Source organism: Chlamydotis macqueenii, chromosome 7 (genome assembly GCF_036417535.1).
Source record: "Chlamydotis macqueenii isolate bChlMac1 chromosome 7, bChlMac1.mat, whole genome shotgun sequence".
NCBI classification, from domain to species: Eukaryota; Metazoa; Chordata; class Aves; order Otidiformes; family Otididae; genus Chlamydotis; species Chlamydotis macqueenii.
In genome coordinates this window covers 18161073-18173905 of record NC_141562.1, presented here as the reverse complement: position 1 = coordinate 18173905, position 12833 = coordinate 18161073, and the positions used below count along the sequence as shown (strand labels likewise).

At 46.5% G+C, this 12833-nt stretch overlaps 1 protein-coding gene across 1 annotated transcript in view; it reads left to right on the top strand.

Annotated features, from left to right (window-relative positions):
* The window catches only part of LOC104480301 (ATPase MORC2-like), a 32324-nt gene extending 21349 nt beyond the window's left edge, over positions 1 to 10975 (top strand). The window contains 14 exon segments of the mRNA XM_086752584.1: positions 160 to 300; positions 813 to 967; positions 1096 to 1245; positions 2569 to 2674; positions 5605 to 5737; positions 6095 to 6169; positions 6283 to 6672; positions 7068 to 7208; positions 7302 to 7356; positions 8113 to 8254; positions 8588 to 8779; positions 8875 to 8968; positions 10153 to 10341; positions 10651 to 10975. Coding sequence (XP_086608710.1) covers positions 160 to 300; positions 813 to 967; positions 1096 to 1245; positions 2569 to 2674; positions 5605 to 5737; positions 6095 to 6169; positions 6283 to 6672; positions 7068 to 7208; positions 7302 to 7356; positions 8113 to 8254; positions 8588 to 8779; positions 8875 to 8968; positions 10153 to 10341; positions 10651 to 10719 — 2032 coding nt within the window. The 3' untranslated portion in view covers positions 10720 to 10975.
* The last annotated feature ends 1858 nt before the right edge of the window (positions 10976 to 12833 follow it).

The window sequence follows — 12833 nt, the reverse complement described above, 5'->3', positions numbered from 1 at the left end:
ACAAACCGGAATGAATAATTACATTATCTGAACAGATACTATCCAGCCTAAATGGGTGTCTCTCTTGCAAAGTTTTTGTATGTTCATACCTTCTGTCTAATGACAGGAAATAATTAGTTTTACATTCAGCATCTCTGAGACTGTTTCATTCTGTTACAGGGCGCTGAAGGAACCCAAAGAACTGAATTTTATCTTTGGCGTGAATATTGAGCAGCGCGAATTGGATGGCATGTTCATTTATAACTGCAGTCGACTGATAAAGATGTATGAGAAGGTGGGCCCACAGCTGGAGGGTGGCATGTGAGTTTCTGGAGATTTTTCAGCAATCTTTTTGCTTAAGGCTGGCATGTAGCTTAGGCTGTGCAATAACCTTGTTCTGCATTAATCATTCTTCACAAGCATGTTGTCAGCCTTTACTTTGAATTCTGACAAATAAATTATATTTAATATTGCCCAATATTTCCCTTGTTTCTTAATAGAGAGTTCTCTACAGAGATTTTGGTCATACCCACAGCACTAGCAGGCTTTTGTGCTCAATGCTGGCATCTGGGGCTGATGAATACTGGTAGCAATACTGGCCTCATTCCAGGGACAGGGAGAATAGATCTTGAAAGGAAATACAAATATTTGAGCTCACCTTACTTTTTGCATGCTAACTCAAGTCTGACTTAGAAAGCTGATCAATCAAAAACAGTACTGCTGCAGGAATGAGTGGGTGAGTGTGTGTGTGTAACCTGCTATTTTCAATATCATTCCGTTGAACAATGACCTGGTAGTTTAATGATGTTTGTGACTGTGTTCCCCTCTTCCAGGGCATGTGGTGGAGTGGTAGGCGTGGTGGACGTGCCCTATTTGGTTCTGGAGCCAACCCATAATAAACAAGACTTTGCTGATGCGAAAGAGTATTGACACTTGCTGAAGGCCATGGGAGAGCATTTGGCTCAATGTTGGAAGGATATTGCTATAGGTGATGAAGCTTCGCAATTAACCAGGGGGTGGAAGGGGAAACTTTGGTGGCTGGAAGGCAGCTAAGGGGGAGGGCAGCCAAGAATGCAGGTGGTGATTTTTGTGGTGGTGGCTCCATACTGAGTGGAGGCTTGCTTGTTTGTTTTCCCGCCCAGAGAGGTATCATCAAGTTCTGGGATGAATTTGGTTATTTGTCAGCAAACTGGAACCAGCCTCCGTCTAGTGAACTGCGCTACAAACGCCGGAGAGCCATGGAGATTCCTACCGCAATTCAGTGCGGTGCGTCTGACCAGGCTGCAATTAGAAGGCTGGTCCTCCTGGGGAAGAGGGGAGGGACTCCTGGCTGGGGTTGGGGAGCAGCTAAATGGGTGGGAGATTTGAGAGGAGCTTTGCTATCATTATCCCCTTCTAGGGCTTGTTTCCTTCTGTGAGTTGCCTTTGTCTGCACGTTGATATCTTGGCGAAAGGTTCCTTTCCTACACAGTTTACTAACCGTGATGTTCTTCAGGTGCCTTTACAGAACAGGGCAGGTCTGGCCAGCAGCAATGCTGAGAATGGGCTTAAAAATATCACATGAACTGGAACTGGCCAAAGCCACCCATCCCAACACTAGAATAACATTTGAAACTTCCTCGTAGGTAATGGAAAGTGGCCAAGTAATTTGCATTCTAATACACTGGCCTGCTAATCATGCTACATGAGAGCAGAGAAAGGAACCGTTTAACAGTTGACTTTCAAATTGAATGCAGATTCTCTTCTGTGCACCTCTAAACAGCTCTGGCTAAGCCCATACTGGGGTACGGGAGATCTCAACACAACCCCTTTGTCTCTTAGTAGAGGGACACCAAACTCCCTCGACCTCATTTTCCCCGCAGGACTTGGGAATGAGGATGTAGCAAGGAATGTGAGGCCAGTCTTGTGCAATTATTTTGTTAGGCTGTCCCGCCTTGATGGTTTTCTTAGTCCTTTCCAAGTTCCTCCCAAGAGGAGGGGCTTTCCTGTAATTTCTCTTATCCTCTGCTGTTGACATCCTTCCAGATCCTGATTTAAGAACATTTCCATTTTCTTGGCAAAACTTGTTTTTTTTTAAGCTGTTGCTTTCCTGGTAGACCAGCAATGCTCTGGAAGCCAAATCTATCTTCCGGGTTCATCTAAAATTTATTAGATTATTATAAATTTTTTTAAGTGGATAAATCTCTGACTTGTTTTGTGTTAATATGAGTAAGAGCCCGACTTCTGAGATGAGCAGTGATTTCAGGACTGGCTGTTCAGTTTGGTTTGTATGTGCTGTTACTGCAGCAGTGAGTGTGAGGTTCTCTAGTACTGGTTGATGCCAGGCTTCATCAGATTCTTGTTATGGATGCCTTGTACAAGATTTGAGGTCTTCCTCCAAGTATTTTGTGAGCGTGAAGCCAGATTTGACTCCATATATCCTGTCTCTCTTTTTTTTTTTTTTTTTGGCCACTAGTCTTCTTTTCATGGGATATACTTTGGAAATTGGTTTGGTCCTTAGGCATTAAATGGGCTTGAGAAGTGCTATGGAAAAAAAAGATTTTGTGGCTCAGGCTGTATATCTCTGACTTGCCAATATTTGTCTAACAGATGTATGTCTGAAATGGCGGACTCTCCCATTCCAGCTGAGTTCAGTGGAGAAGAATTACCCTGACAGCTGGGTGTGCTCTATGAACCCTGATCCTGAACAAGACAGGTAAGAATTGTCAATATAAAGACTTTTCTGCAGTGTGCCTTACCTGCACATTTTGTTTTTTTCTTTTCTGATCATCTGCTCTTTGAGAACAATTGGAGGGATAGGCACTAATTCTGTAGCTGAAGCTGTGCTCAGTCTGTGGAAAGGTAGTGACGATGTATGTATTTGGAGCTGACACGTTGGTGGGCATCTGTGCAATATACAGATTGCAGAATGCACCCGCAGCACATCTGTAGAGGACACCAAACTGGGAGGAGTGGCTGATACAACAGAGGGTCGTATGTCTACCCAGAGGGACCCGGACAGGCTGGAGAATGGGGCCAACAGGAACCTTGTGAGGTTCAACCAGGAGAAGCCAAATCCTGCCCCTGGGGAAGAATAACCCCAGGCCCCAATGTATGCTGTTCAGCCTGGAGCAGAGAATGCTCAAGGGGATCTCATAAATGTGTATACATACTTGAAGGCAGGCTGCAGAGGGGACAGAGCCTGGCTCTTCCCAGTGGTGCCCAGTGGCAGGACCAGAGGCAGTGCAGACAAACCAGCACACAGGAGGTTCTCTCTGTGCATCAGGAAACACTTTTTTCCTGTGAGGGTGATGGAGCCCTGGCACAGGTTGCCCAGGGAGGTTGTGCAGTCTGCGTCCTTGGAGATATTCCAGGAGGGAAGTGAGGCCCAAGAAAGCTGGTTAATATTCAAGGATCACCTCCTCCAAGCTCAGGAGCAATGCATCCCGACAAAGAGGAAGTCGGGCTAAAATGCCAGGTAACCTACATGGATGAGCCAGGAGCTCCTGGACCACCTGAAAAACAAAAAGGAAGCCTACAGAGGGTGGAAGCAAAGACAGGCAGCCTGGGAGGAATACAGAGAGATTGTCCAGGTGGCCAGGGATGAGGTGAGGCAGGCTAAAGCCCTGACAGAATTAAATCTGGCCAGAGATGTCAAAGGCAACAAGAAACGCTTCTATAGGTATGCTGGGGATAAAAGGAGTCCAGGGAAAATGTGGGCCCTGTGTGGAAGAAAACGGGAGACCTGGTTACTCGGGACATGGAAAAGGCTGAGGTACTCAATGACTTTTTTGCCTCAGATGATCAGAGGGCTGGAGCACTTCTCCTGTGAGGCCAGGCTGAGAGAGCTGGGGCTGTTCAGCCTGGAGAAAAGGAGGCTCCGGGGAGACCTGAGAGCGGCCTTCCAGTACCTAAAGGGGGCTGGTGGGAAAGATGAGGGGAAACTCTTCAGCAGGGCCTGGTGTGACAGGATGAGGGGTGATGGTTTTAAAACAGAGGGAGGGAGATTCAGACTGGACATAAGGAAGAGATGTTTTACACTGAGGCTGGTGGAGCACTGGCCCAGGTTGCCCGGAGAGGTGGTGAATGCCCCATCCCTGGAAACGTTCCAGGCCAGGTTGGATGGGGCTCTGAGCAACCTGATCTGGTTGGAGATGTCCCTGCTTCTTGCAGGGGGGTTGGACTGGATGGCCGTTAAAGGTCCCCTCCAACCCAAACCATTCTGTGATTCCATGATTCTGTGTCCATGGCACCCAGTTCTGAGTGGGCCTGCCTGAGCAGCGAGTTGGAGCAGATCATCTCCAGAGGCCTCAGCAAGTGATTTGGAGCTGATGACCTCCAGCCTCAACAAGTGATTTGGTGAGATTAAGTTCCTTTATATTTTTTCTGCTCTGCCACTGGAAATTTGATTGTAGCCCTAGGTTATGCATGTTAATTTTAATGTAGGTAGCATGGACAGCAGTTGAGGAATAGTCATAAGGGCAGGCTAGGAGCAATATGTGTTCAGTGGGGTCTTTGCAATTGTCTTTATTGCTACTACTGCATTGATTTATTTACCAGCGTTGTGTTTCACAGTTACAACATTTAGGTAGAAACTAGTCATTTGAATGAGGAAGATGATTGCTCTGGGCTGCTGCTGCTCTGTGGAGAGAGAGCCTGCTAGAAGCTGGTTCTTGTCTTTGTTGTACAGCAAGGGAAGCTGCTCAGCTGTAATTTAGTTGCCTTGGCTCAGTGCTTAGAGACAAAGAGAGTGAATCCAGGTGGTAACTTTTGATTGGAATAAAAATGTAACATCTGTGGCTGAACAGGCAACAAAGAAGTGTTGATGTTGATATTTGAAAAGTATTGATTTTCTGGCTTCTTCCTTTCGGCACCTGTCATTGGAAGAATACCAATGCTGACTTCCCTGTTGCTCCATGTACTTGTGCCCCGGTGCAGAGCTACGAAGAGTGTGGCTGTGCTGAGGATGTCCTCTGACTAAACTGCTGGGGCACTGCTGCCAGTCCCCTTTCGTGTATTTCCTGCCTCTGTTTTCCTCCTCTCTCAAGGACTCTTCCGGGATTCCGCAGCTGAGAGGACCTGAGGGAGTAGGATACTTGCCACTGTTTTGCAGGCCATAAGCTGAACAGGATGGGAAAAGCAAAAAGTTAAGGGATGTTGCAAAGGACAACTCTGCGGCCTTGGGCACAGCAAAGCGCGTCTTCTGTTGGAAGGCTCGCGCAAACAACATCGTAATCACGAGTTACTGGTAATAACCTTTCCGTTCTGAATGGAAAGGAAGCCTGTAAAAAGATGAATTGATATGAAGACCTAAGTTGATAGGAAGGGAAACTGCTGTGAAAGTCCACACTACAGACACAGTACAGAAAACTAGTCGCAGCTGTTCCTAAGCGTTGTTTCACTCCCAGGCTCTGAATTGGTAATTGCCAGTGTAAATGGCTTGGTTTCTAACTGTGCTTTTGATTCTTAAATTGTGTATGTCTTTCCTAAGAAGGAAATCACCGTTCTTGAGGTCGTGGCTACTGCACAAAGGAAAGGGGGTTTGCTGCTGCATTTGGGATGGGATATGGGGACAGTGCTGTGTGTGTGAGAAGGTGCAGGCTCTGCTGTCATTGCTGAGGTTCTCTTGCTTTCCCTTTGTGCTAGATGTGAAGCTGCAGAGCAGAAGCAGAAGGTACCACTGGGAACTCTGAAGAAAGACTTGAAATCACAGGAGGAAAAACAGAAAGAACTGACAGAGAAAATCCGCCAGCAGGAGGAAAAGCTCGAAGCTCTGCAGGTGAATCTGGAGGTCTCCAGCTAAGCACAGCACATTTGGGGGACCTATGAGTGCAAATGGCTGATGCCAAGTCATGTCTGTCTCAGCCTCTAATGCCACCTGTGCTCCTTCATGGGATAGGGGTTGTTTTAGTAACAGAAAACAAGCATCTCAGCTTGCCCTTCATTTTCTGCTAGAAAAATGGGAGTGACTGCTGGTGTTTGGATGAAGGGGTGTCTCTTGAAGGACACAGAACACACCTTCTTATAATTGTTGATTTTAAACGGGAAAACTGTTTGCTGGGTGGGTTTCAGGCAGACCCTGACAGCTTTTAAGGATGGCCTTTCTGATTTTTTGAATTTTTTTTTTCTTTACCAGAAAACCACTCCAGTTCGATCTCAAGCTGACTTAAAGAAACTTCCTCTGGAAGTGACCACACGGCCTGCAGGGGAGGTAAACGGGATACCGCTGTCGGCTTCGTACTCTTCTGTGCTATCCTTAGCTGTGCTGAAAAGCAGTGCCTGACTTTTCCATCCTTTCTCTCTCTGTACCCTCATTTGTTTCAGAACACCCAGTCACAGACTCGACCTCAGCGCCCAAGGTCTCCTCCTTTACCTGATATAATCAAGAACGCTCCCAGCAGACCACCACCACCTATGTCTCTTCCCAAGTCTGTCAATCAGCCGAAAAAATGCGCTTCAGCTTGGCCAGATTTCAATGCTCCCAGACTGGCAATTGTGCTCTCCAGGGAGGAGGCCAGCACTTCCAGGATACACCAGCACACTGTGACCACTGGAAAGTCTAACAGCACTTTAAAGACCCATGCCAAACAAAGTACAACAATGAAAACACCCTCTGCTGCCCTGCAGAACCACAAAAGCTCACGTGAGACAATCAGTCCAAAAGCTGCCAAGACACCAGCACTAAAGAAATCTGCCACTGTCAAATGCCCACAGGTGAGACTTGATGGGATGAAAGCTGTCAGCTCCTTACCTACTGCCTTGCGTAGCGTATCTGCTCTTTCACATGGGATTTGCACCGTAATCCCTGTGCAGGACAAGATAACTTTTACAACTCTTGGGTTAGGGTGCCATTCTACACCCCTTGTGAAGGCTTGTTTCATTTCTTTCCTGTCAGATGGGACTGTTTCCCTCGAAAAAAAAGAACGTGGAGTGGGAGGGTGAGCATTTGCATGATGACATAGCAGCTGCTAAACCCTTCTGGAAAAGCTAATTAACTATCAAATGAAATACTGGACACTGAGCATTTGGGGCTTTTTTAACTTGGCTGGAAGAAGGTTTTGGTTGGTAGCATGCGGAAATTATAGCTACAGCTTGTTTGCTTCCTGCAGGCCTCCACCACTCGGAAGAGGACCTTGAACGCCACACAGGATGGGTCTGAGGAGGGGGAGCACAAGAAGGAGAAGACAAAACGAGGCAGATTTGTGACAGTGAAAGAAGAGAAGAAAGATTCCAGTGAGGTTGTGGTAGAGGTGAGAGTGTGCTGGTTTCCCCAGCAGAAGGTATTTGTCAAGTGTGTATAATCTTGCTGGGAGGCAGCTAATCTGAGCTCTCTATGCTCACAGCTCACAGACAGTGCTGGGGAAGAAGAGCTGGCAGAACTGAAGAAAGCTCAGAAAGGTGAGAAGTGAACCCTTGAACTGCCTCCGGTATCTAACACAGTGGAAAAGAACAGTTGCAGGACTAGACTTGCTGGCTAAATGTGATTTCATTAATAAGCTTTTAAAGAGTTCGTGTAAATTTGGGTCCCAAGCCCTGAGATTACTCTCACTCGCATGAAACATTTTGGCCAGGAACCCCTTGATTAGACAAGAGGCAATTGTGGTATGGGAGGATCAGTAATCTGAGGGTTGTGTCACCTTAACGGGTGTGATGCTTGGCTGCATGGTGTAGACTGATGTCCTGCTCACCCTTCCTTACTGAATGGATCGTGGAGCAACGTTAGCTGGGAAATGCAGAGGACTATATCTAGACCTGCTGCACTGCTGTGAGAGAAGAGGGGCCAAGAGACCCCCAGGAAAGACAATAGCCTAGATGGTATTGCACCTTCTGCCAGAGCAGGCCATTTCTTCAGCTCGTTCCCAAGGAGCTTTCTGGAAAGTGACTCATGAGGAACACGTGACAAATTGTCCTAGTGGCCAACACGAGCCTGGAGAGCCCTGAAAATGCCATATAATTTCCTTGCGTCTTAATGTTTCTGAGTAGGAACTGAACTGTGACAGCAGTGTTTTTATGGTTTACATACCATTTGAAGGCATTATCACAGATTTAGGGTTGCTCCCCGCTGAGGGTGCTTGTCTTCTCTAGAGCTCATGCAGAATGTGCTCTCCAGCCTCTGAATATTTGCAAACATCTTCACTATCATCCTCCTTGCAGATAAAGGGCTGCACGTGGAAGTGCGTGTGAACAAGGTGTGGTTGACAGCGCGTGTCACAGCTGTGGAAATGGGCAAGCATGCGGTACGCTGGAAGGTGAAGTTTGATTATGTTCCTACAGACACCACACCAAGGGATCGCTGGTAACTATCTCTAGCTACTGGATTTTGGAGGCTTGCTTTACTTTCAGGAGGAAAAGCCCATTTTACTTCTGTAGATGCTGAAGACAAATACGTTACTGTCATGTCAGGGAGCGTGTGTGTCTCAGGACTGTCCAACTGCTTCGTAAGGAATGAGCATGACAGACTCCATACAGTCTGCCCATCGCTTTGATGTGATGTGTCTGCGGAGGCAGCTGTTGTGTAATCTGAGGTCTCAGAGTGACAGCTTGGTACAGGTTCTGAGGAAGCTCTTAACAGTGTTTCAGATATGGCCAGTGTAGAAAAAGATATCTGACTTTACTATGTTTTTTTCAGGGTAGAGAAGGGCAGTGAGGATGTGAGGCTGATGAGGCCTCCCTCTCCTGAGTACCACACTCCAGATACACAGAAGGTAGAGGATATTTTTGTGGCTGAACCTTCCACCTCAGACTGTATCAGAATTGAGCCAGACACCACTGGTCCCAGCAGCAACCAAGAAACAGTAGACTTACTGGTCCAGATCCTTCGGTGAGTTCACTGCAGTTCTTGTGAGCTGCTGCAGAATGATTGCTTTAGTCTTTTAAACTCCCAGTTCTGGCTTTGTGTTTTTCTTTCGTGCATAGAAATTGTTTGCGGTACTTCTTACCTCCAAATTTTCCTATCTCCAAGAAGGAGCTGACTTCCATGAGCTCGGAAGGGCTGTTGGCATTTCCCTTGGTGAGTTCAGTATTTCAAGAAAAGGAAGTTTGGGGTTTTTCCCCACACGCATTCCATTCTTATAGCAAGTGTGCATCCTGTTGATGCAAGATTGCACTTCTTCAAAAGGTTATTTGGATCCTTAGCAGACTAACATAGCTGAGAAAAAGAGCCTCTGAAATGTGCCTTAGGTCTTTTGACAGTTGTTGTCTGAGGATTTTTTTAAATTACCATACATCTGTGTGGGAAAGCTGTTGGCTGCCGCTCTCCTAAATTCTTGTCCGTTGGTCTTAAGCTTTTAAAAAAGAGAGGCCACATTAGAGGTTTGTAGGCATACCTGTTCGTTTTTCCCCCAGCCATATAAATATAACTTACGTGGAGGCAATCTTAAAAATGGAACATGGAGGCCAACCCCCCTCACACTTCTCCAGGTGAGCAAACTGACAGACTCTGAGTCAGCTGTATATTTTGAGGCTTTTGGTGTGGCCTCCATTTATCTGAGCAAGGAACAGATGGAGCTGAGCCTGAACCAGTATCTGCGAGCTGATATAGGAAGGTTCAGTGCTGGCTGAAGTGCAGAGAAATAGTACTGGCTTCTCTGACTTCTCTCTTCTCTGACATACCACAAAGGGAGACCTTTGCAGGAGGCATTGATGGGTGACAAAAGCCACCTGCAGATGACCAGATGATAAAAGCCACTTTCTTTCTCTTTTCTCTCTCTTAATTCAGGCGTCTGCTTGAGTTCTGCTGCTTCCACAGGACACATTGGTCTCATCTGGAGTTTTCTGCAAGTGTAGACATTCCTGCCTTGCAGTAATAAGCTGTGTTGTCAGGGTGGTCTATACTAAGGAAACTCACTGTGTACAGAAGCTGTCAGAACTTTCTACAGCATAACTGTGCTTTTAGGTTTTTTAAAACGTGCTGCATCCTTAATCTGAATTCAGGCAGATTTTCTTGTAGTTGTGGTCTTTGAGGAATGTGAAAATGTGTGTGATTTTTGTGCTGCCTGCAGTACGCAAATCAGAAATGTAAATGTGAGCATGGTAATGACTGGAGAAGGCACACAGGGGCGCGGTGTTAGGCTGGTGGTGCTCGGTCACCAGGTGCCTGTAGCTGGACTCTTCTATAAGCTGCGAGTGCTGGTGTTTTCTTGATGCTTAGTGTTTCTTCTTAACGTGTCATCCACTGTGTTTTGTCTTCTACAGAAAGAGTATTTCAAACAGTATGAGGTGGGTCTGCAGAACCTGTGCAATTCATATCAGACACGTGCCGATGCCCGAGCCAAAGCCTGTGAAGAAAACCTTCGCAACTCGGAGAGAAAGCTGAAGGAAACGGAGGAGAAACTGCAGAAGCTGAGGACTAACATTGTGGCCTTTCTGCAGAAAGTGCAGGAGGTGAGTGAGGGAAGGGAATGAAACCAGTAGCAGCCTTCCCCAGACCCAGGCCCCTCCAGGCACTTGGGATGTTTTAGCCCAAGCATCAAGTGCTGACTGGTGTCCAGGCACCGTCCATCAGGCTCTGACAAGGAAAGCTGGTTGTGCTTTCACAGCAGATGTCAGCAGCTGGAGAGTGCTGGAAGTCTGGGTGTAGAGGCTGACCAGGAGAGATGTGGCAGAGGATGCTGTGCTGCTCTGTCCTGTCTGTTCTTGCACTGTTCTTCAAGATTCACTTTTCACTGGTATTTCTTGTGCCTTTGGTTTCAGGACATTGATATTAATACAGATGATGAACTGGATGCATACATCGAGGACTTGATCACAAAAGGAGATTGAGCAGACCTGGTACAAGTCCTAGAGAAGTGCAGAAGCACTGATTGCTGCAATGGGAGATCTGGATTGCTGCAGTGGAGGACTATGGCAGCTGTTGAGGGGGGAGGGTTTTTAGATAGTACTTACTTCGTGTTAATGTACAAGTTGTTCTTGTGACTTCACATGAAAAAGACATTTGTGCTGTTGGCAGGAACAATTTTAACATTGTAGTTCTCTGTATCTCTTTCTCTTGTTTATAAATATTTATTTTTAAAAGAAATAGGAACTGTGTCTGATATGGCAGGAGGGTTGCTGTGTGTTTTTAGTGAGGTAAAAGTGTGAGTCCCCTTTGTGCATCTGGGGTATATTCTTGTGCTAAACCTGCAAGACCAGAACATCCCGCCTAGCAGGTTGTTGTCTCAAGTAAGAACCTGGCAGCAACTTAAAAATAAGCCTTGAGTTATGGAAGAGGAGGTGAGGACTTTGCAGATACTGAACTTGGGTTAGAAAAAGCCAAGTCAGAAATTTGAGCTACATGGAGATCAAACACATTCCCTGTGTGAGTGTGACTGGAGGGGATGAAATCTTGGTGCTTCTGAGGGGGCTGGGGGTAGGGGCACTTGCCAGGGTAGTGAGGTTCCCGAATGTGGGGTCTCCGTAAGCAGGTGGAATTGCCACCGTGCTAACAGTCAGAGGCTGATGATCCTTTTAGAAGAGGATGGCCTCCTAGGCTGCTCGCAGTGGGTTGTGATCATCAGAAGTAGAAAGGTGGAGTTCAGATTCTTTCCTAGCAGTCACTTTATTGCACACTGTTGCTGCTGTTTCTTTGAAACGTAATTGCAACAGCGGCAGGACTCCTTGGACAGCTGAAAATAAAGCGACCCTCTGTTCTATTGTCACTCTCTCAGGTTCGTGTTGCCTTGATCAACTTGCTCTTCAGGTAGTTTTATTAGAGAGCTGGAATTTGGAACCCTGCATTGCTGAGTCACATCTGGCCCTGGGTCAGTGGCAAGGACAACGCCTTTCCCTCGTCCTCCCAGCTGGAGGCTGCACTACAGCTCCTAGCAGACCACTTATGGCCAAGGTGACTCGGTTTGAGTTCACTGGCTAGCCAGCTTCTCAGGTCTGCTGAGACAAGACGTCCATGAACTCAGTGCTCAGAAAACTGAAATCCCCAACAGCCTGGTGGTTTGGAGAAACACAGCGTGACCAAGCAGTGCCCACGTTCAGGAACACCAAATGAAATGGACCATGGACCACTGGGGTTCGTTTGACAGCTGAATGTGTAATAGATGTTTTGCAAAAAAAAAAAAAAGATTTCCAGATTAAACATCTGTGGCACAGAAGGTCTTAAGCACTAATGGTTTATAGTCCTGGAGAGCTCCCAAGTTCTACATAGCGCAGGAGAAGAGTGCAGACTCTGGCTCGTTACCTGAATTCCAGGTCCTTGTAACAGCACGCAGTGAGACCGCCTGCATCATTCAGGACCTGGGCCCGGACATCCTGGTATAAATGAAGGGAAGGAGCACCCCCTCCCCCCCGTACACCCCTGTACACCTTCCTGGACAGAGAGGCAATGCTCCAGCAAGCTCCACCAGTCTTCTCCATTTCCTTACGCGTATTGGAGGTTTTGTTAATTGTGATGGCACACTGGTGCTTCGTGATCCATCTGTAGAAACTGAGTTTATATTAAGGTGAAAGAAGAAATCTTTGTCCTTTCCAGGTGGCCAGCAAAAATTTTAAAGAACCAGATGTCATTAAAATACCGTTCAGAGGTGCTGCTGCTTGCAAGCCTTAATTCATAACACCCAGAGTACACCAAGGTGGGGCAAACAGCTCTTACATGTTTCTTGAGCTTCCTGACAGTTTCATCCCTTCTGCTCTCCTGGTAGGAAGGTGTTACTTAGGTTTTTCCCTCTGTTCTCTAGAAACTTCCCATTTCCAGTTTTAACTTTTTTTTTTTTTATGGGCATTTTTTTTATCTTGTACCAAGTATTTTTGTTTGAGTGACATTTCTTCCCTGGAGTTACTTTCATTAGTACAGTTGATGTGTCCTCTCTTCAACTTCCATTTTGCTAGGAAAAGCAAGGCAAGAACTTTAAAGTGCCGATAAAACAAGTTTTTCATTCTTAAAACCT